Source organism: Mangifera indica, chromosome 9 (genome assembly GCF_011075055.1).
Source record: "Mangifera indica cultivar Alphonso chromosome 9, CATAS_Mindica_2.1, whole genome shotgun sequence".
NCBI classification, from domain to species: Eukaryota; Viridiplantae; Streptophyta; class Magnoliopsida; order Sapindales; family Anacardiaceae; genus Mangifera; species Mangifera indica.
In genome coordinates, this window is record NC_058145.1 from 15,932,922 (window position 1) to 15,955,552 (window position 22,631).

General features: G+C 33.7%; 4 protein-coding genes across 8 annotated transcripts; 2 read left to right on the forward strand and 2 right to left on the reverse strand.

The window, feature by feature from the left end:
- Positions 1-1,084: 1,084 nt before the first annotated feature.
- Positions 1,085-3,641, reverse strand: LOC123224872 (F-box protein At2g32560-like). The gene is made up of 5 exons (XM_044648617.1): positions 2,371-3,641; positions 2,134-2,213; positions 1,756-1,928; positions 1,572-1,646; positions 1,085-1,488 (listed from the first exon to the last, which is right to left on the reverse strand). Exons 1-5 carry the CDS (start codon positions 2,842-2,844, stop codon positions 1,301-1,303), a joined length of 990 nt encoding a protein of 329 aa, XP_044504552.1. The 5' UTR covers positions 2,845-3,641; the 3' UTR covers positions 1,085-1,300.
- Positions 3,642-10,784: 7,143 nt separating this feature from the next.
- LOC123226100 (arginine/serine-rich coiled-coil protein 2-like) lies at positions 10,785-15,219 on the reverse strand. 5 transcript variants are annotated; one of them, XM_044650577.1, is made up of 7 exons: positions 15,083-15,219; positions 14,626-14,744; positions 12,877-13,770; positions 12,608-12,748; positions 11,661-11,761; positions 11,469-11,537; positions 10,785-11,291 (listed from the first exon to the last, which is right to left on the reverse strand). In XM_044650577.1, exons 2-7 carry the CDS (start codon positions 14,741-14,743, stop codon positions 10,788-10,790), a joined length of 1,827 nt encoding a protein of 608 aa, XP_044506512.1. In that variant the 5' UTR covers position 14,744; positions 15,083-15,219; the 3' UTR covers positions 10,785-10,787. The 5 variants fall into 5 exon arrangements, with proteins under 5 accessions (XP_044506512.1, XP_044506513.1, XP_044506511.1 ...); XM_044650578.1 differs by lacking the exon at positions 15,083-15,219 and having other exon boundaries at positions 11,670-11,761; positions 14,626-15,064; XM_044650576.1 differs by lacking the exon at positions 15,083-15,219 and having other exon boundaries at positions 14,626-15,064.
- A 1,184-nt stretch (positions 15,220-16,403) lies between these two features.
- Positions 16,404-17,229, forward strand: LOC123225401. Its single transcript, XM_044649339.1, has one exon. It carries the CDS (start codon positions 16,534-16,536, stop codon positions 17,092-17,094), a length of 561 nt encoding a protein of 186 aa, XP_044505274.1. The 5' UTR covers positions 16,404-16,533; the 3' UTR covers positions 17,095-17,229.
- A 1,211-nt stretch (positions 17,230-18,440) lies between these two features.
- LOC123226552 (putative pentatricopeptide repeat-containing protein At1g09680) lies at positions 18,441-21,356 on the forward strand. The gene has a single exon (XM_044651084.1). The coding sequence runs from the start codon at positions 18,503-18,505 to the stop codon at positions 20,273-20,275; it is 1,773 nt and encodes a 590-aa protein (XP_044507019.1). The 5' UTR covers positions 18,441-18,502; the 3' UTR covers positions 20,276-21,356.
- Positions 21,357-22,631: the final 1,275 nt, after the last annotated feature.

The following is a 22,631-nucleotide window of genomic DNA, read 5'->3' on the forward strand; positions in this document are numbered from 1 at the left end:
GATGAGAAGAGGATGAAGAGGGGACAGAGAATCATTATCATCTTGTAACAAAGATAGAGATTAATATCCCCTTCAGGGATAGAGACAATGATTGAGATCTTCTTTCTATTGTCATCCCTATTTTGAAATGAGCATGTAGGAGCCGTATTTTTTTTATTTTGTGGGAAAATTTGGGCCCAGATTCAATTGAAAGTATATTTTCAATAAAACAATATATTCAAACTTTTGAATATACAAATAATATGTCATTATATGATTAAGTGATTTTAAATTAAAATTAAAATAATACTTAATTATATGATGATATATTATTTATATACCTAATTATAATATATATATATATATATATATACCTAATTATAATATATATATATATATATATATATATATATATATATATATATATATATAAAACATTATTTGCACATTTTTATCATGTTACGAAAAAGTCTTGGAATTGATATGAACAAGATAGATGAATTGCGGAGAGTAGGCATGAAAAGCACGAGAGTGGCAAACGTGTAAGGAGTGAACACGTGAATAAGACACTCCAATCTCAATTAATTTTCCTTTGTTTTATCTTATTTTCTCTCTCCAATCACTTAATTATTTGATTAATAAAATTATATATACATATTTTTTAAACATAATTTAGATACATAAATAATATATCATTATATAATTAAATAAATTTAAATTAAAAATAAAATAATTGTTAATTATATAATAACATACCACTTCTATACTTGTTGAAAAAATGTCGAATTAGTATATGAGTATTAAGTTGGTTATAGTAAAAATAATTTGGGTATTATTATTATTAGTATCATTTTAAGTTTTACATTAAGAGAAAGAGAAAAACCCACTGACCTACAGTAATTTTTATATTGTACTTTCAGGGTTGGAATTTTAGCCACTAATGTAATGGGCCAAACTGGCTTGGAAAATTATATGTTACTTGCATACATTTCTAAACCAGGAGCTTTTTCCCATTCATCAGTTGAGACTTCTGCTAGATAAAAGTTTTCATGTCATCAAATATCTTATACTCCAGCTGAGGGCACAAGAAATTCATAGAAAATGGTAAAAGAAAAACCATCAATTACAAGTCAGGTTGGTATTCAATTTAAATGAGTTTCAATGAAGATTACATATTTTGGTAGACTGTGTGTGAAGAGCAAAATTAATCAAGTTTAATAGACTCTACATCTTCTGTAATTAATCCCCTCAAATTCTCAGCTCAGAAGGAAAAAATGAAGAGAGGGCTTATGTACAAACTGGATAATGGTTTCATCATATTTTAGTCCAGGGCATGGGCAGTCCAGAAGCTCTTCCATATTGCTATCTCTTCTTCCTTGTAAAGCTTTCTGATTCCTCCATAAAACCCATTAATCTCATTGCCTACTTCGCGATGCTCTCTTCGGTTTATCATCGTTTGTCTCCATTGCGAGCCAGCAGGATACTGGTTGAACTCCAAAACCATCATATCTGTCATAAAAAACATCCAGAATGTTGAATTCAAGGATGTACATTTTGATTAGGAGAATGCTAATTGCAGCTAATTTACTTACCACTACAGTGGCAATGGCAGTGATTGCCATTTCTGTCACATGATTCCAAGTGACCAACAACACCATACCACCAACCTGCAAGAGACTAAGGTCTCTTAGTTACACAACCAATTTCATAGTGACAATGATTTGTTCTCTAGGGGAAAACTGAAGTGTTTAATACTCATTACTGATCGAAACGCACCATAAGGGAATTCTTTGTTTCTTCTCCACTGGATCTCAATATGATCACCAGGCTTCAAGTCATCTAAACAATCTGAGATGTGAAGAACATTTGAAGGAGTATCAGTTGGTGGTGCTCTTAGTCTATTCCATGAGATGTTTTCCTCATTCGTCCGGCGTCCCAGATTCGTGTACCTGGAAAATGAAATCCATTTCAAGTTCAATAGAATGCCCTGCTTTGCAGATGAGCTTAAAGCATATAAATAAAGTAATTTTCAATATCAAGGCCCTCCCCTGCTGCTAAACTTGAAATCCCTTTTCAGAAATCTCTAGTAACATAAAATTAGTAGGTCTAAATGTTGACATTGCTTCTAATTCTTAATTTTCTCAGTTTAAATACCTTGCTCGGAAAGTGTTTGTTCGAGAATCATAGCTAAGCTCAGCATCATAACATGACAGTAGAAATCCAGCATGGCCATTCTGCCTCCAAATAAACAGAATTTCAATGTTTTTTCAGTGACAAATGCAAAATACAATTATTTGTATAGAAACACTGGACAAATAATGCAATTTTTTCGGAGGAGAAATCAACTAAAGGCTAAGTTGCAATTAAGAAATTAACACTTGCAGCTATTACCTCACGATTATAAACCTGTGCTGAGAACCAGAATTTGCCACTCTCAAGAGAGACATACCAAGCCATAATTGAATCAGCTGGCAATGAACTTCTTGGCTCACAGTTTTTTTCCATCTTTGGTCTATTCCAAGAAAAGGGCAAAAGGTTATAAAGAGAAGTGAAAAAACCTTTTTGTTTGGTTTGCTTCTGGAGGCTTGCTCTCTTGTTAGAAACTACATGCCATTGCCATTCTCTATAAGCTGCATCACCAATCAATTTTCCCCATTTCTGCTCCATGTGTCTCTTCCACAAATGGTCACTTGTACATCTATCTCTCAAAGAACTACAAACTCCAGCCATGCTACACAACCCAGCTGGTGAAAGCTTCTTAAGAATGCATTCCAATGGTAACTCTGGCAATTCCAAGAGAGAAAGTTTCTCTTCTGGTAAAGTTTCTGCTTTTGAAGGAACGAGATTCATCTTTTTCAATGGCATGATTTTAGGAACTTGATGAAAACTAATAGCAAGCCTGCCCTTTTGGAACCATGACTCAGAAAAGCTTCAAAAACTCTTCCAAAACCAAGAAGACAACAATCTCCAGTCGGTGATCATTAGAGGGTATAGCTTGAAAGACAAAGACTTCGACAGCAGTATGAGAGAAAAAGAAGAAAAGCATTGAAATAAGAATGAGCTTCAAATGGGGTGAGTCACTTTAAGCATCAAAGGAAAGGAAGAAGTAAAGCATAGAAATGAAACAATGGTGCCATGGAATCAAACCATATACATGATAAATAAATAAACATAAGGGAAGATGTAGTAATATTAATATTATTATTATGAAGCTGAAAATGACCGAGAAAGATCCACCGATGAAGAGAATAAGAGAGTTGGTTGGGGGAAATCAACGGAGTTGTCAAGCGAGCTCAAAGATTTAAAATTGTATTAAATGCCTCAACCGACAAAACATTGATTGCTCGTTAGATATGATCCCACCAAACTGATATAGAGAACGAGCAAGCAAGCCCTGGCTACTTAAATGCTACATTGAGATTGAGGCATTTAGCCACATACAATGAATTCCAACCACTGAAAGAGGAGGGTGGAGGACAACTGGCAGTTGAACATTGAAAGATTTTAAGAGGGAAAAATGAAGAAGGAATAAAATCTAGAGAAGCATGAGCTCGTCAGATTTTGCTTTTGCTCAGATTCTCCATCAGGAGCTGAGCCACATGCTAAAATCTAACACGGGGAGTTTACAGTATTGTTAGTTGAGCTCAACACAAGAAATAGACTAAAATAATGAAAAAGAAAAGAACCTTGTATTGCAGATGTACGCTGATTGATGAAGATGAGGATAAACTTGAAGTGGGTCCTCCAGAAAGTCATAAAAAATGCTGGTCATTTGAAGTAAAAATCTTTGTGGCTGGCTGCCAATGTGATTTGACTTGTCTGAGGGCCATAATGCCTCACCAATCCTTTGCCTAACTTCCACCAAACTCTGAACTCAACTCAACACTTCAACCACATATATGACAAACCACACAAATTGAAAAACAAATCATGTCCCAGCAAGGGAATTAATGAAATAGATATAATATTATGGAGTCCCACCCTTTCTTTCCTTTTGTTTGTCAAATGCATTGAATATATTAGTAGAGATGGATTATACTACATGATTTAGACAAAATTTAAAGGGATTTGGACAAATTAGAGGAGCTCCCCAATAAAAAATATAAGGGGAAAGGACTATGTCCCACCCAATTTTTGATGTTTTCTTAAAATGTCATTTATGACAGATTAAAAACTCTTATTCTTATCCATAAATCATTAGCGTTATAAGAATTTGTTTGAGTGAAGGGGTATTTTAGTAATATCAAATGTTATGTTGGTTTTATAAAATCAAGGGAATAAAAAATTGTTTATTCTGTAAAAATTAAATGCGGTAGACTTTTCTGTCGCATGTCATCCACCAATGCTTAACGCATGGTGAAGCTTACAGTGGAACGAAGCTTTATTGGCGAGTTGAAGCGAATTAATCAGTGACATGTTTTTGATGGATGGTGTGACGAAAGGAAATGAGGACACGTAGAAGGAAAAAAAAATGGCTCCGATTTTAAAACAATGAGGCGGTGCATTTCGGTGCACTCGTACGCAACACCTATAGAGAATTAAATACGTAATGATTTTTCAAAATCAACAACTAATATTGTTTAGATAGAAATCAATGGCTATGGGGAATTTCAAAATCGATAAGCCAATCAAATATGGACACATGTTAGGGTGTTTTTGTCATTTAACAGGGTTTTGAATAAATATCGACAGAAAAAAGAATTTTTTATTATATTGAGAGTGAACGAAAAAGCGACGTGTGGCCTAATAATTTGAAACGTCATTTTGAATGATCGAAAGAGAACAAAGGTTTCATTCATTCTCAAACAATTAGGTTGCTTTTTGTGTTTTCTCTAAAGTATGAGCGTCTTGTGAGTTCCAAAAACTGACAATGGCGAATGACGACTGCAAAACGACGATGACGACAGTAACGACAACGTCTTCAAGAGTGAACGAAGTAGTGTTTCAACCAACGACAATGTGAAAGGTTTTCTGCAACTACCTTTAAACCTACGACAACAATAATGGTTTTTCGTATTGTTTGAAGTAGGAACGATGATGAAAAGTACACCAATCAAGGGTTGTAGAAGTTCTTTGGCTTCGAGGTTTGATTTGTCCATGTCTCGTTGTTTCATACACAGTGTTTCAACATTATATTGTTTATAATGGTCTGCTTTGTTGGTAAAAAGGTTAAATATGTTGGTGTTTGTTTATGTTAACGGTTGGTTTTATGATTTTTCTGCTATGTTGGTTTAGGGTTGATGCTAGGGTGATGTATTTTCGTATATAGTAGGTCTAATAAATTTACGTGTGGGTTTTGCATGCTTTCGTGCATATTATTGCTACAATACTTAGGGTTTGTTTTTCTTCATCATATTTATTAAATATTTTGTAGCTTCACATGAAAAAATGGGTAGTTCGTGAGAGTTTTTTAGGGTTTATCGTGTATATGTAATTTTTTTGTGTACTAATGGATCTGATGTTTTTAATTAACTGTTGATTGTAAATAAAACTTCTGATTAAGGTTTCTTTGCTATTGAATAAACTTGATTATATGAATAATATGATTGATTATGAATTAAATATACTTACACGAAGAGTTGTTATATGCTTACTATTATAATATATATGATTATATGTATATTGTCTACTGTATAATAGATCTATACTGTTTACATGTAATACGTATGTGTATGATGTATTACATACTTTCATACTATTTGTAACATGTTTACATAATGTATTATAATATATTAATTGAACATGCTTACTGTGAATGTATTTTATGCTTAAATATTGTTTGATGGTTGTGAATATACATTATTTGGTATATTGTCTGGACATGCAAAAGTGCATGCTACTGGCGCGACAGGAAGGGGTAATAGCTTCAAATCTCCTGGTTTAACAACGCCTCATACCAATAATGTGTAAATTCATGTTATTTGATATGTACTGATTCTTTGCAAATTGCATGTTTGCATAGTGACTGCATTTTGATTACATAATTGCAAACAATTTCCATGGTTACATGTTGTTTACATGTTGTCATGCTTGACATAACATGCTCACCATGTACTATTGGAGTAGATGGACATGCATACTGTTAATCAGAAGCTTGAATATTGTTTGATGATTGTGACTATGCATTATTTGGTATATTGGTTGGACATCCAGGAGTGCAATGCTATTGGCGCAACAAGAAGGGGTAATACCTTTAAGTCTTCTGGTTTAACAACACCCCGTACCAATAATGTGTGAATGCATGTTGTTTGATGTGTATTGATTCTTTGCAAATTGCATGTTTGCATAGTGATTGCATTCTGAACATGCATGTTGTTTAATGGATGCATTATTTGGTTAATAGATGTTATTTATGGATGAACATGCATGTTGTTTAATGGATGCATATTGTTAATGCATTATTTAATTGGGGATATGTCACACATAGGATATTGCCCACAATGCGGTTTAATTTACAATTCAATGCCCATGATATTCCGTGTAAAATTCACAATGTTAATCCAGATGAGTATAACTATATTGTTTGTGAAAGTTTATTGTTTTCTAGGGTTATGTTTTCAAATCTCTTGGTTTGTTCTGCATTTTCTTGTTTTTGGACTTTTCCTGCATTTTCTTTTAGTTTCTGAAAGTTTATTTGGTTTCTTCTGCATTTTCTTGTTGAAAGATTATTATTTTCCAAGGTTGTGTTTACCATTTTGTTTCTTCTGCATTTTCCTTTTCTGGAATTTTTTTGCATTTTTTGAGAGTTTAATTTTTTTCAGGGTTCTGTTTGCAATTTGGTTTCTTCATTTTCTTGTTTCTGGATTTTGGTTTCTGCATTCTCAGTTTGGAATTTGAAAACATTACCCAAACAGAACTATGCATGCATCAACTAAAACACTAAAATGAGCTTATAAATTGAACAGAAGTAATTGGCATAAAAGCATCAATCCCTAATGTAAATTGGTAATTTACTTTCTTCATCGCAAATTGGTAATTTCAATCAAACTCCAACGTCAATTTTTGGACAAATTTTGCGGATTAAATTGAGGGGTATTTTTGTTATTTAATCTAATAAGGGCAAAATAGTCATTTTAACTCCATCCAAATATATATGATCTATATTAACGGCTCATGGGTGAGAATAAGGGTTTTTGCTCTGTCATGGATAACATTTAAAAAAAGCATCAAAAATTGGGTGGGAATAGTCTTTTTCCCAAAATATAATATCATATTCAAATTGATATAGAAGAGAATAATAATATGAGACAAAATAATGTAAGAATATCATGGGAGGGTGAGGCCTTCTAAATGGAATCATTACCTAAGAAAATATCATTTTCATTTGTGATACTCCAAATCTTTCGTTGGTGTGGTAAGCAAGAGAGTTTTAAATATTTAAATTATGTGTTAGTATGTAATTAAATTTTATTTTATATTTAATTGAAAATTATTCAATCATATAATGATATATTATTTAATTATATAATTAAATATCTAAAATTGGGTACACATAAATTTATTAAAATAAGAACTCAATTAGATTTAGATACCCATTTCATTTCATGTAAGGTTGTTCAAAATTATCCAATAACCAAACTGAACCGATTTTTGAATTGAAAATCAAACAAAAAAATAAGTTATTTAAAAAACTGACTCCGATACTAATTAAAAAATATAGAAAATCAGGTTTTTTGATTTGATTACTAGTTTGTCTAATTTTCAAAACCGGTTAATTGATTTAAATTGGTTTTTAAAAAATTGAATAAAAATTTAATCCAATATTAAATATATTTTCAAAATAATTAGAAAAAATAATAAAAATATAATAATTTTTTGAAATTTGGTTTAAAAATCGGTTAACCAAAAATTAGGTTCAGTTAATTGATATTTTTTATTCGATTCAAAATTTGTTAATTGATTCAATTTCAATTTATGGTTTTTTCAAACCAAAATTTGATTCAATTCAAAAAATAGATAAACTTGTTTGGTTAACCAGTTTTAAATATCCCTAATTTCATATATGAAAGGAGCAAGACCGGTGTGATGTCAGCATAATTACTAAATGAAATCCCCAAAAGAAACCCAAATTCAAAGGTACTTTTTAAGACAACTAAGTAGAGATTAAGAATCAATGTTTAAATTGGGCCAAAGGACTATCTCCCACCTAAAGTATGTTGTTTTCTCAAATTTTTCTCTTTTAATTTTAAAAATCTTAAATACCTATTTATGAATAGTTAAAATTAACGAAACTTTAACTCCTTAAAATTTTATCTCTTTTTGCCCCTCTAAACTTTAAAAACTAAAAGTTTTTCCGTAACATAAGTTTTAAAAAATAACAGTTTCCCCCTAGGATTTAATTTCCAGATGTTTGACATCATCTCTGGTGTCATTGCCAATGGAGAGAGACCGTCGAAGGGAGAAAAAGTTTCGGGAGGGAGAGGTTGCCAACAATAGCGTCAGAGATGAGGTCAGACATCTGGAAATTAAACCCTAGAGGAAACTGTCATTTTTAGGTTGGATAAAACATTTAGTTTTTAAAGTTTAGGGAGGGAAAAGAGATTATATTTTAGTATATTTTTAATATTATAGATAAAATGATGATTTTGTCTTTACTACTGTTAATTTTAATCAGTCAAGGATAAGTATTTGAGATTTTCAAAGTTAAAAGAAAAAAAACTTAGAAAAACAACATATTTTGAGGGGAATAAGTCCTTTGGCCTTTAAATAATTAACAAAGCAAGAAATTAGGTTAAGATTTTTGGATGGTTGGGTTACAGATAATACATTGTGATCAGATTCCTTATGTATGTGGATGAGGGGGACATCCATTATTTTTTTGCCAAAATTTCTGCAAATTTTATAATTTTGGGCCCAAAGTCCTTACAATTTCTATTGAAAAAAAAGAAAATTATAAAGAAAGAGAAAAGAAAAGCGAAAGATTATAGACTTTTTGTTTGCCACTAAATTTGTACTACTGATAATTGTATACTTTAGTTGACTCATAAGTTAGTGTTTGCAAGAAGCAACTTTAAATTCTCATTTATTAAAATAATAAAACTATTTTCAATATATATATAAAATCATATGATTGAGTCAATTTGAATTAATGATAAAGTGATTCTCAATCATATGATGATATATATAAATGTATACATATTTGTATACCTAAAATAGATACATATAATATTACTCTTATTAGAAACTCTTATCTTAAGCCTTTGAATGAGTTTTTATTGATGCATGTTTGAAAATTTTTCAGGGTGGCCTAACAAAGCCATCATTCTTGATTAAGAGTCTATATATTTTCTCATGTGAATTAGGCCAATCATTATGTAAATTTTGCATGTTTTAATTGCTAAAACTATAGTTTATAATTGTTTTTTTTTTTTAACAATTTCTTTATCCCTATTCATATGATGCTTCACAAATATGTGAATGATAGAATTATAATATAACTAATAACATTTATTTTGCTGCTTTTGCTAAAATTGGTCAGAAGGGAAGGATTGAAGGAGGCCAAAATCATATAAAGTATAACCTATAATTATCCATTCACCCACCTTAAAAAAAAAAAAAATTATTTAAATGATTTGGGAGATAAGTGCCCCAAATTACTGACTATGAAGGTATGTAGGTTGATATTTTATATTAAAAAAGAAAAGTTAATACCAATATAATCTTAAAGAAAATTTGGTAAATAATTATTTAACATCACTTATAAAGATATGTTTATATTTTAGAAGTTAGATTCTGTCTCCCTCTTTTTTTAATATTTTGATATTTTAAGAAGTTTTAAGTAATTTTAAATAATTTTAAAATTTATCTTTCTTCCAAGAATCATAAATGAGAATAACCGATAAAAGAATAAATAATATTATGTAAATTCAGATTTAAATATTTAATTATTTTCCATTAAATACTTAGATGGAGTGTCCAAAAAGTTGAGATGATATTATTCTTCAAATCTTTGGTGCACTTAGAAAGAAAATATGCTTCAACCCATATAACATAATTTGATTCTCAAAGCAATTCAAATGGCACTTTCAGACCCATCTCCCCATCATTCATCAGCAACACAGAGGAGAGAAGGAGAATAGCTAAGCTATGACTATGATTTAAAGATAAAAGTTATGAAAATTTAATTATAAAAACAAGGTTTAATTGGTCCACTTAGCAAATGAAATTGGCTTCTTTAAGTTGTGCCGGTATGATAGGAGACTAGAATTTAACTACGGGAGGCCTACAAGGTTCATGTGGGGTCTTATAACTCTGTGGCAGCTCTTTTCTTTTTGCTCTATGAACAAGCAAATGGATAAGGTTTTCTTTTTAATATATATATATATATATACAAGTAACATGAACGCTTGCACTTTTTGAGGTTGTATTTGATATAAGATGACCAATGAGTGTGATTTTATTTGTTCTTCTATCAAGTATGATTATTTTCTTATGGGGGAACAAGACAATCTAGCTACCTGAACAAATATTTGGCTAATCTCAAACAGTCAAAAGATGTTGGAAGAGAAAACTACTTTTATAATGCATAATGCAAATATAATAATAAGAGAGAAGATTGATAAAGCAAGACTTGTGAAATATGGATTCATTTTTGGTGCAACTAACTTGATTAATTAGCCCACCAAGAATATCATCATCAATTGCCTTCAGTGTGATTTCTACAAAGTTGGCAGCCAACATTGTCGTTTGTCATTGCGCTAATCCCTCTTTATATTAAATTAGCTTTCATAATCATGTTTTAGTTTATGTCAATTTCACCGCATTTGGCTTCATTCTGAAATTGTATTTGTGACAACAGATTGATGTGATTAAAGGGCTAACTGCTGTTTCTTCATATATGAAACTGTTGTATTCTTGTGATATAGAAAGCTAGACACAGATGATGACAACTTCCCAACAACATATATGAATGCAACCCCATTTATAGATTTAAAGGCGACAAAGTTCAAGTGACATTTTTCAGTTTCTAAGATCTGAAATGCCCAATGGCAGGAACTAAGTTCCCTAACAAGCTGTCTCTGTAAAAACACAAGATTTAAGATTATTGAACATGAGCACAACAGATTGTCATAAAGCCTGATCGGGAGAGTAGAAACAGATCCTGGCTTGATGCTTAAAGACCTAATCCAACAGTGCGTCCATCTCTCCGTCGAAGTCCAGCTGTGTACTGCTTCTCCAAATCCAGCTGCAGTTCTCTCTGCTTCTCGGCTTGGAGGAGAGCACTGCCATCTTGATTGTCGGGTTTGTGCACTACCTTCGATTCGCCCTTCACACCCTACAATTGGCCATATGTACCAAGGCAACCTCAGGCTCTAAAACTGTGTTAGTAGGCGTACAAACTCTAAATGAGACAGTCATACAGCAACATGCAACAATCGGTTCTTTTTCGATGTTAGCAGAGCAGACAAACATATTGAAAGCAAGCCTCTACAGAATGAGAGAGACTGTTTTGCAGTTGGAACATACAACAGGACGAAAATGAGATTTACCATGAGTTTGTTGAACTTCTCCTGTCGATCATGATCACCAAACAATGCAGTGTCCCAGCGATGACCAGACTGAAAAAATTGTTTACCAACTTTATTAAATAAATTATGGGCAAATGAAAAAAAAAATTATGATATTCATATTAAATAGCAAAAAGGAACCGACAAACCATATGTATGCATTAGGAAACTTACTGGAATTACCTCTTCTGTGGTTGTACTTTTTTTGTTTCCCCACAATAGCTTCTTCTTTTGATCAGTAGACAAGTAACCGCCCCCACCAAGGTTCCTATTAACTGTATGATTATAAAAGATTTCCAACTGAGTACAATGTTGCAGAGTATCAGAAAATATAGATAGGGCGAACCATGCATCAATTAAAGATGTGACCTTTAACTAATGCTACACTTATAGATAGGGTGAACTACACATCAGTTAAAGATGTAAACTTAATGTTACACTTACAAAGTTAGTACCCAAGCAATGTGCAACTTTTTCTACTTATATTACTTACAACATCATCATGCCATTTATATGTCGCTGAGAAACTAAGTGCTGTGTTACTTAGGATACAGTATTAGAATATTTATTTTGTTAAAGTGTAAAATTACTCACAGCCATTTAATTTGTTTACCCAAGCATTCAAAGGCATTTGATAATCAGAAATCATAGGCAGGAAAATCCAATAGTCAGATATATTGACTTTAGGAAATAATATCCTTGGTAATCTTAGGAAAGAAACACTAGCATTTGTTTGGACATGGAAACACTATAACACAGTCAGAACACTATGATTAAAAAACTCAAAAATGCTTTAGGAAGGAAGAAATGGCACCATGTCCATTTCATTGCAACGGTGAGACACTACAACAAATTGAGCTTATCCAATTACCAACTAAAATTAAATACATTACAGAATAGCACCTATCAGGGACAATAAAAAAACAGAAGCCGAAATGGAATTAAAGATCTAGAGTAAAATAATAATTGTCCTTCATATCCCAAACTAACACAAGAAAGACAGAATGATTCTAATTAAAAAACAATTGATGTAAAAATTGAGATATTAAGTAAAACAATTCTCAATAGCATATAGTACTCATTTCATATGAAGATGGTAACTATATACTGGCATTTCATACCTAATTCAGCGGCTTTCATTGCAGCAATTTTTGCCGCATTTAGCTCATTTGTGACAGAGTCACCATCATTGGCCTGAGAAAAAGCAACATTACCACCAATTTCCTGAACTTTCTTTGAACTTGAAGACATCTTTTCCGCAGCTACAGTTGTAGACGACTTTAAGATTAATCATACAACAACAAATAATGATTAAATGCACATCAAACAATTGGAAGACAGGTAGAGATGATTGCAATGCTAAAACAAAAGAATGTAAAAAAATGATTACCATCTTTCACAAAATCAGAGCCTTTATCCCAGTTCGAAAACTTTGGTTTCTTGGCCAGAGTTTCTTGATTTTCACTTACAAAATCAGCTTTTTCTCTATAGTACCGGTCTTTGTCCCTGTTTGTTTTCCCATCATCATATTTTTTCTTCTCCTCTTTGGCATGCTTTTGTCCATCCAGTTCCTTCAAGTCACTCTTATACGCTTCTTTTAAGTGGTGCCCACCATGGTCCCTTTCAGAAGATGAATGATTTCGATAGCCCCTTGATTCTTCATAGGTGACTGAACGATCATTTCTATAGTCTCCCAAACTCCTGCGATTATCTCTTTTTTCATCTCTGACATCCTTATCCCACTTATGCCTATCTTTATCTGTCTCTTCCGAATTTGAGCTAGTGTGTCTCCTAGCAGATCCAGCTCCGTCAAATGAGAAATCCTTATCTTTATACTTCTGACGCTCTAAGTATGACAATTTTTTCTCCTTATCCTTGCTTCTATGCCCAGTAACAATATTTCTATCACGGATAGATTTGTCAGCATCACTGAAATTGACTTTAGACCTACTAGAGTCACTCTCTTGCCTTTCATAATTAGAATGAGAACTATTTCTTGATTCCCGACCAGTACGAGATGATAACCTCTGATAATTTCTCTCTTCATCATTGGCATGCTTGTCATGTCTGCCATAGTCATGATGCCTAGAGTAACCATGGGAACTCCTGAAGGATTGGTGATCAGAACTTATATATAAATTACCACTTCTACCACACTGATATCTACCAGAATCTCTGCCTCCTTCCCTCTCATCATCCCTCCTCCTTTGTTGATGTTCAGAGGCTTTAGCAGGATCTTCCCTTGAAAGGACTGGACTAGAGCTCCGGTCATGTTTAGGACTCCCTATATACAAAGACACATGAAATTTACTTACAAAATAATCAATGAGACTGCTGACTACAAAACATGCTTCAAAAAGCTTTAAAATCTTAAAAATAATGTTAACATACGAATTCATAAACAAACTAAATTTTTGGATGGTCTTAGGACACAAATTAGGAATACAAAAAAACAAAAGATTTACTGACTTCAATACATATTTTGTACAAAAATACCAAAAAAAAAAACACTTTCCAATACATTGGAAGGCTAAATCTTTTGTGCCCTAAGATGACCCCTAATTTTAACACATAGGATCACTAGCAAAAGTCCATTTACACTATCAATTAAACAACAATTGCACTTCAAGATAACCATGACAAAAGGCAAAATATCAAATCTAAATTTGTGCACTGTAGTTGCACATTCTGGATGCATTTTTGATATCCAACAACTAGTGACAAACACAAAAGACTTTTGATTTATATTTATTTTTAACAAATAGATGTTGAAAACGAGAATCACATTCAAATCTCACTTTCACAGGATCCACCTTAACTCCAACAGATGGTTAAACATAGGAGACCTTAGCACTGGGTAATTCTACAACCAAGTCCACCCCTTCAGCTAAACTTGGTATGAAATATTTTCTTCCTACTCCAACTAAGAACGAAATCATATTATCTTCTGTAACTTCCCCACCCGCACATTGTCTAGATAAAAGCATAAACATAACAAGTTGTGTACCACGTGAGGATTGTTCTGGGTCAAAAAAACTGTTCTACATTACACTAAATTCACTAAATTACCTGGTAGCAAGATTGAAGAATACCAACACAAACTGAAATTGTATTAGATCAAAGACCATGGAAAACTAACCATCGGATGAAGAGGACCCATTAACTGGAGAGCGACGCCTATATTTCCTATTACCCGCATCATTTAAAGGCTTGCGAAATTCTGCTTTTGCGTCCACAGCTTGTGAAGAAGATTGCATCCTGTAAAAAAACCCAGCAAGATAATAAACTTATTAAAGCATTACGACTTAGTTGCAACAACAAAAAGCACAGCCAGAGACCCTAAATCACAAACCCTAACCAAAATGATAAAAACAAATAAACACAAAAACAGAAAACCCTTAAACCATTATGTCTTTGGGTTTCTTTATTATTCAAATTCTAAGAGAAAAAGTGCAGAAAATGTTGTTAAAAAAAAAGAAAAAAGAGTTAAACAATGGGATTTAAAACTTGGGGATGTTGAATAATAAGAGCAGTTAACATCGTAATCTTGATGAAATGGTAATAAACGTTAGTGTGACAGAGTGAGTACAATGAACCTGAAAAATGTATTAGGGCTGAATTGAAGAAAATTGGTTCATCTAGTGAACAAAATTGATGATTTGATAAATTTAAATTTAGGGTTTGTTTAGATTGGATTCTCTACGCGCTGAGTGTTCATTTGCTTTACATAAAAAAGGAACAAAATTGGGAATAAATACCTCTATTTTTTATATTTTGTTTGTTCCAAAATACCCCTGGATTGCATTAGATATTTTTTAAAAAAATAAATATGTGTATATATATTTTTTTGTTACGAAAGGAATATTTTACTGAAAATGTAATGGTTCAAATAGAAGTGAATATGAACTAAATCGAATTCAAATATCTTTTGATTCGAATAAAAATTAACCTGATTGGAATTCGAAGAACCAAAACCAACAAGTGTTTAAGCAAACCAAAAGATGCTTGCTAAAAGGAAGTTTTGGTTAAGCAAAGGGCCGGATAGTGGTTGCTGAATTGGACTATATCGATTTGGGATGCACTCATGAAGCATTCATGCGGAGGAGGAGAGTCGATATGCTAAGTAGCCTAATATATTATTTGAATATCTAATTAACTATTTAAAATTAAGTATGCATAATTTTACTGTCAAAGTAAATGGTTGGAGGTAAATTAAGTCCCTTGGTGATGGGTCGGGTGATACTGACTAATGGAGGCCATTTCTCAATCTGAAAGCAACATTCTCTCCTCAATTCCCCTTTAGTTGCAATCCTGCCCAACCAACTGCGTAGGGAAAAGCTTATTTATAGTTCATTTAACTAATCATAATTAAACTGTTTGCACTAACAAAAACTCAAGCCGAGAAAATTCAAAGGGATAAGTAATTTCATCATCTCTTAGAACAAGAAATCTGCAGTCATTGAACAGGTCAAAAAGTTGATTATTGTTGCTTCCCAAATTTCTTGAAGGGATTTTCAAAAGAAAGAATAACCAGAGTCTCAATCTAGGCAAATGAGAAAGGTTATTTTCAGTCACTAAAACGTTTTGAAAAAATAAACACAAATAAGAATGATCAATCTCTTCTCATCTCTTTTACAAGAAATTTTTAGTTTAATCAGATAATTACATATTTAACATTAAATAAATTAAAATTTTAATATTAATATATCATTAAAAAATATTTAAACTTTAACGGTTTTATTTCCTTTCTTTTATCACTCAATTAGGTTACCTCTCGGAGACCCAACCCAGCACTTAGTTAACAGTACACTTCAAGTGGACCCGAAAGCCTATTTCATATTCAATTTTGACAACCAGGCACGGGCCAATTCAGCCCACAAACAAAATTTCGCGTAGATTTAGGTACTTTTCTTCAACAATTTTCAATTCTACACTAGGCGAAGTTAACCAAACATCTCTGTCAACTTTTTCTTTGTTGCGTGGAACTCGATCTTTCCACATATTCCTTCTCGTAGGTAAACTATTCCCCATCTTCTCAATCTTTCTCATGCCACTCTCAACACCTTTCAGCTCTTTCATGGCAGGCAAAAAATCTAGAGCTTCCTCCACAGATGAATTATCGATAATAAAAGCAGCTGCATGGGCGTGGTACCAACACAGTTCTGGCTCCGAGGGCAAACCCATGGGCGAATTTGACATCACAAGAACACGACGGCCTCCAAAACCTTCACGTTATAAACTGGAAGCCATGAAAATCAAAGAGGAAGAAGATCGCAGTACTACACAAGCTTCCTCTCAAACTTCGAGTCCAAATCATATTGATGATAATATTACCTCTCTTCTTGATTCTTATGAGATTGAAAGTATTTCAAAACGGCTGGATCAACTTACAGAAAACTCAAGTGGCAACAAGTTTTATGGTGGACATGGAAGTGGTGGGATTAATATTATGAAGAAAAAGTCTAATAAATTGAGAGGGCTTTGGCAGCCGGTTTTGTGTGGCAGAAGGGAAGACATTGCAGCCGCGGATACAAGGTTTTTCAGGGTGAAACGGCCGCCGGAAAAGGTTAAGTCGGCAGGTGGCAGGCCACGGGTAACACTTGTCTAATGAATAGTTGTATACGTAGCGAGGGCTACTGGTATGGTTGTTGGGTGCATATTAAATTGTATCTACTGCAGTGCAACTTTATTTTTTTGCTTCAATTAATTTACAGCCAGTTAATAAATCAAATTTATTAAAGAATTGTATTCCTTGATCATATTTACTTTGCGAAGCTTATGGAAAGCCTTATAAATGAAGTAAAAACAAAAAAAACAAAAGTTAGGGCATGCATGAAGAAAGGCTTTTGAGTTTTGATAGTAAAAGAGATTGCATTTTTGGGTCATATTTTCTAAAGTACTCCGAAGAACCCAAGTTTTCCTTTTGGCTTAATCTTATAAAACACCAATCTGCAATTGCAAGGAAGGCATATACTTCTGAAATTGCCAAAAACATATTTTCCCTTCTGTGGCAAGGAAGGAATAATATATGTCGCATTACTATAATTGTAAGATCGAAGAAGCTCAATGACTTAGACGTTTCTGCAGAATTTATTATCAAATTTATAGCAATTAGGTGGAAGAATGTATTTGTGCAGTACCACTTGGTGGCGCCATCACCTGTTACTGATTTTTGTCTTGTGTATTGTCTCTTGTTGGATAGGAAGTTTGTGCAGGAAAAGGGAGTTAATCATCAATCCATATCACTGAATTTAGGTGGAAACCAACTCAAGATCATAGAGCTGATGATGCCAACCACTGTATGTGGTTGCAAGAAAGTTGTTTGATCTTGTATATCTATGGCCAAGAAAAGAAAAAGATAAAAAGGGTTACATCAATATCTTTCTCATATGAATTTGTATATTTTACCTTAGCATTCATAGACATATCCGATGTATATGAGATAGAATTTGATACAGATTGGTTGTGACCACAATATATGAGCACAATTGACGTATAACTAAAAAACAAGCTTATGTTAAACATTCCGTTTCACACAATATATCAAACACATAGGAAACAAATAATCCTAAAAAAGTAATTAAAATAAAGGAGATAGATATATTTTTTTTTTTTTTGGCTAAGCAAAAAAGAATACATAAAAAAGACACAGCCTGCAAGGCTAAGAAACAACCTAAGCTCGTCCTGGAGCGCAGGACAACAAAACAAGCAAAGGCCAAAAGTACCCAGGACCAACCATCACTGCTCTTGAGATACTATCACAATGTTTGCAATGTGGATAATTTTTTCGTAATTCAGTTATAAACATAACCTACGGACCAGCCCCTTGGGCCAGGCTTTTTTTAGCCTCGGACCGTTGTGGCCTATCGCCAGGTCTACTTTGGACCCATAGATGTAACTTTGGAATTTTGGGCCTCCGTATTCATTAAATTCCAAATTTCGGACCACCCTGAATTAACTTCCTGGCTTATGATCGCTTCTGGTGCGTACACATCTGCTCCTGCAAGGCTCAAGCCATGGCCACACTCAAGATCCCAAGAGTCCCTCTCTCTCACGCTTCGAGGAACCATTCTTTCTTCAACTACTCTACTTGGTACTCACCGCCTTCCTCTTACCCTGACGACCCTCTTCTCACAACAATCTCAGAAGCAATCAAAACTTCGGTAACAGCAGCTGACACTTCTTCTCTTAAAAAACTCCTCAATTCTTTTACGCCCTCTCATGTCATCAACCTTATCAACCACAACCCTCACTCTCTTCCACCAAACTTTCTCTTCTCCTTTTTCAACTTCCTTTCTTCGCAGCCTAACTTTCGCCTCACGCTACAATCCTATTTTGCAATGATTCATTTTCTTATTGCCCATAAAATGCACTCTCAAGGCCAACATCTTCTTCATTTCGTGGTTTCTAAGCAAGGGAAGGGCTCAAGTTCTAAACTTCTTGCTTCGGTTATGGAAACTAGAGGTGCCCATTTGTCTGATTTTTTTGTTTTTGATGCTTTGATGATTGTTTATACGGATTTAGGGTTTTTAAATGATGCTGTTCAGTGTTTTAGGTTCGTTAGAAAGCATAATTATCGGATTCCTGTTAATGGGTGTAGGTGTTTGCTTGATAGAATGACGAAAACGAGCTTACCTATGGTGATTTGGGGTTTTTATTTGGAGATTTTGGATTATGGGTTTAAGCCAAGTGTGTATATTTTCAATGTTTTGATGCATAGATTGTGTAAAGAAAGTAAAATTAAGGATGCCCAAGTGGTTTTTGATGAGATTAAGAAGAGGGGTTTGCGTGCGACGGTTGTAAGTTTCAATACTTTGATTAATGGGTATTGTAAAGCTAATAATTTAGAGGAGGGATTTAGGTTGAAGATGGTCATGGAGGACAGTGGAATGCAGCCAGATGTTTACACCTATAGTGTTTTGATCGATGCATTGTCTAAAGAGAGTAGGTTAGATGATGCAAAATTGCTTTTTGATGAGATGTGTGGAAGAGGGTTGGTCCCAAATGATGTTACTTTTACTATCTTGATCGATGGGCATTGTAAGAATGGGAGGGTTGACTTGGCCATGGATATTTATCATCAAATGTTGAAGGGAGGTATGAAGCCTGATTTGATAATGTATAATACACTCATCAATGGCCTTTGCAAGATTGGAAATTTAAAGGAAGCAAGGAAACTTTTAGATGAGATGTATGCCAAGGGTTTTAAGCCTGACAAAATTACTTATACGACACTCATAGATGGTTTCTGCAAGGATGGTGATTTAGAATCGGCCTTTGGTATTAGAAAAGAAATGATTGAAAGCGTTATCAAGCTTGACAATGTAGCCTTCACAGCGCTTATTTCAGGACTTTGTCGAGATGGGAATGCAATGGAGGCGGAAAGAACATTGAGGGAGATGATCAAAGAAGGATTGAAACCAGATGATGCCACATATACTATGGTTATCGATGGATTTTGCAAACGGGGAGACGTTAAGAAGGGTTTTAAGTTGCTTAAGGAGATGCAATGTGATGGGCACGTACCAAGTGTGGTAACCTATAATGTGCTCATGAACGGGCTCTGCAAACAAGGGCAAATTAAAAATGCTAATATGCTCTTAGATGCTATGCTTAATCTAGGTGTTGTTCCAGATGACATTACTTATAACATTCTATTAGAGGGCCATTGCAAGCATGGAAACTCAGAAGATTTTGATAAACTACAAAGTGAGAAGGGGCTTGTATTGGATTATGCTTCTTATACCTCACTTATCAATAAAACATTGAAAGATCGGCAGAAGGGATGATTGTATTGTGTCTTAAACCAAGTGTCTGAGTAGGTTGGCTTTGCTGTCAAGGACTGCGAGTTTAATGATGACCCGAGAGGACTTTCTGATGATTTTCTATGTTATATATCAGTTCAGATCAACCAGAAGGAGTGAAGTGATTAGAAATGTGTCCATGCACCAACACAAGCTTGCTGATAATTATTCCATTTAAGAGCAAAGTGATTACAGATTATTTCAGAAGTAGGTTGGCTGAGAAGATAATTCAGGAGTGGAAACCTCAGAGAATTTGAAATGATAGTTCTTGTTAACCATAATCTCAGAGTTTGACAGAGTAATCTGTTTATAGTGTTATCTGTCTACAGTATTTGAAATGATAATTCTTGTTAACCATTGTCAGTTTGTCTATAATGTTTTTGCTAATGTGGACCCCTGGCCCACTATGCAGTATATTTTTTTCACATCAAGAGGAAGCACCAGAGTTTTAACTCTGATGTAGGTTGGGATGGGTGGAATAGAATGTTGGTATAGTTCATACCAATTTGAAAGGGCATGGATCTTTTTCGATTGGCAATTAGGAAATGTTGTTCTTAAGATGGTTACCCATCCAGGATAGCTGGTGTTTATGTGACAAAGGACTTCTGTGCTTGTGGATATAAGTGGTGCCTCTTAGCAACACAGAACTGAGGAGCAGATTAGTGAATTTTTATATCCATCCTGATTCAAGAGATTTCATTTTTCTGCTGTAAACGACCTGACAATGGACAGATGTTTATTTCCTTAATCCAGATCTTCATGATAAGCTTGTCCTGGAGGATTTTACAGTTCCTGTGGCTTTTCATTTGAGTTAGGAACTTAAAACGGGAATATCGATACTGTAGAGAGAAATATGTATGTGACTATAGTCTTTTTGTGCTCGAACTGTCTCTGCCTGGAGGGAGGCAGAACTCAACACTTCTCTGCGGGCACAGATAAAATCATTTTCTTCTTCAATTCCCTGTATTTAGCTTATCTTCTTTTCCATATCTCAGCTGTGTTTACATCTTCTATATTTGGCATGGAAAGAACATAATAGATACTGATTTCGGAATGTGACTCAAAATGTCTCGAGCTTATGATTTCTTTCTAGGCTTTATTCGCCATGTCAGTGTTCTTTTTTCTCCTGGTTATGTGCCTTCTACTATTGATCTGGTCTATCATAACTTGCGAGAAGTGACTCAATTGTCACAATTAATTTAACTTGTAATTTATCATATGTTCCCCCTTTATCCTTGGCAATTTCATGACTTGAGTTTAATTATAAATTGTTGCTCCCATGCAATGTTCTAACTAACCAGGGCCTCTCCATCATGCTCCTAAAATTTAATCTTCATTTTCAATCATACTAGTTTAAAGGAAGTATGTTCAGTGAGCCCGAGCCCAACCCAGGCAAATATGTCATGGCTCAACTTTTGTTCAGTTTCGGCTGATGAAGTTGTCCTTGCATAGGCTTGTTCCTGTTCACCTGCTTATTTCTGAAGCTACAGGCAAATCCAATATGCATTCTCCTTCTCTGGAAAGCTGGAGCAGTACCTCTCAACATGGTTTTTGCTCTTGTTCTCTCAGTTGTGAAGCCTCTTCAAGAAAGTCCTGCAATGATACTAACAGTTTGGATGGTTAGAATTTTTGTGCAATTTCTTCAATATCTCTTTTTCATAGCCCAGTCTTCTAGGTTAGGCCTACTCCTTTGTTTGTTAATAGAGGAATTGTAAATTCTATTCCTCCTCTTCTCTTGAACTCTATCTTCATAGGAACTTGGATAAGTTTTCAAGAGGAGAGTTAGACTTTTCTTTTGTTGTTCTTAGTTGTGTTCCTTAATGTAACTCGTCCTAACTTTTGTTTTTTCAACTGTCCTTCCCTGCTTAAGATAAGATGTGCTTAGATTGTATTTAAATCTCCTAGATTGAACCTGTTTTTCTTCTTTTAATATACACATTTACTCAAATCAAAGCAAAAAGTTTGTGTTAATCGAAGACATTTAACATGTTTAGATGGATCTACCCTGTAAATATAAAGATATCAAAAATATATTCTTCTCTACTTACAACTTAGCCTAAGAATTTTCAAGATTATATTCTTCTCTATACAAACCTATATGATATACCTTGCGTTTCCCATTCAAATTAAGATAAGATTTTTCCAGTAAAAGAATATAAAACTATGCATGCATATAAACAGAATCTCATTTCCTTTCGATACATTTCTTTAAACTAATCAGTCAAATATATACTACGAACATAATCAGATTTGTGTTCCATTCTCTCTAGCTGCCTGTTGAAAATACTAAAATATCTAAACTCCATTATTCAGCTTTAAACAACTCCATTATATAACAATA

Bases quoted from the DNA above. Each gene is read 5' to 3' on its own strand.
- LOC123224872 (XM_044648617.1), bottom strand. From the start codon at position 2,844: ATGCCATTGAAAAAGATGAATCTCGTTCCTTCAAAAGCAGAAACTTTA. The intron at 2,214-2,370 runs GTAATAGCTGCA...ATTTGGAGGCAG, and splicing joins CACAGGTTTATAATCGTGAG to AATGGCCATGCTGGATTTCT. The intron at 1,647-1,755 runs GTGCGTTTCGAT...AGTCTCTTGCAG, and splicing joins AAACAAAGAATTCCCTTATG to GTTGGTGGTATGGTGTTGTT.
- LOC123226100 (XM_044650577.1), bottom strand. From the start codon at position 14,743: ATGCAATCTTCTTCACAAGCTGTGGACGCAAAAGCAGAATTTCGCAAG. The intron at 11,538-11,660 runs GTAAGTTTCCTA...CAATTTTTTCAG, and splicing joins CCACAGAAGAGGTAATTCCA to TCTGGTCATCGCTGGGACAC. The intron at 11,292-11,468 runs GTAAATCTCATT...ACACAGTTTTAG, and splicing joins AGAAGTTCAACAAACTCATG to AGCCTGAGGTTGCCTTGGTA.
- LOC123225401 (XM_044649339.1), top strand. From the start codon at position 16,534: ATGCCACTCTCAACACCTTTCAGCTCTTTCATGGCAGGCAAAAAATCT.
- LOC123226552 (XM_044651084.1), top strand. From the start codon at position 18,503: ATGGCCACACTCAAGATCCCAAGAGTCCCTCTCTCTCACGCTTCGAGG.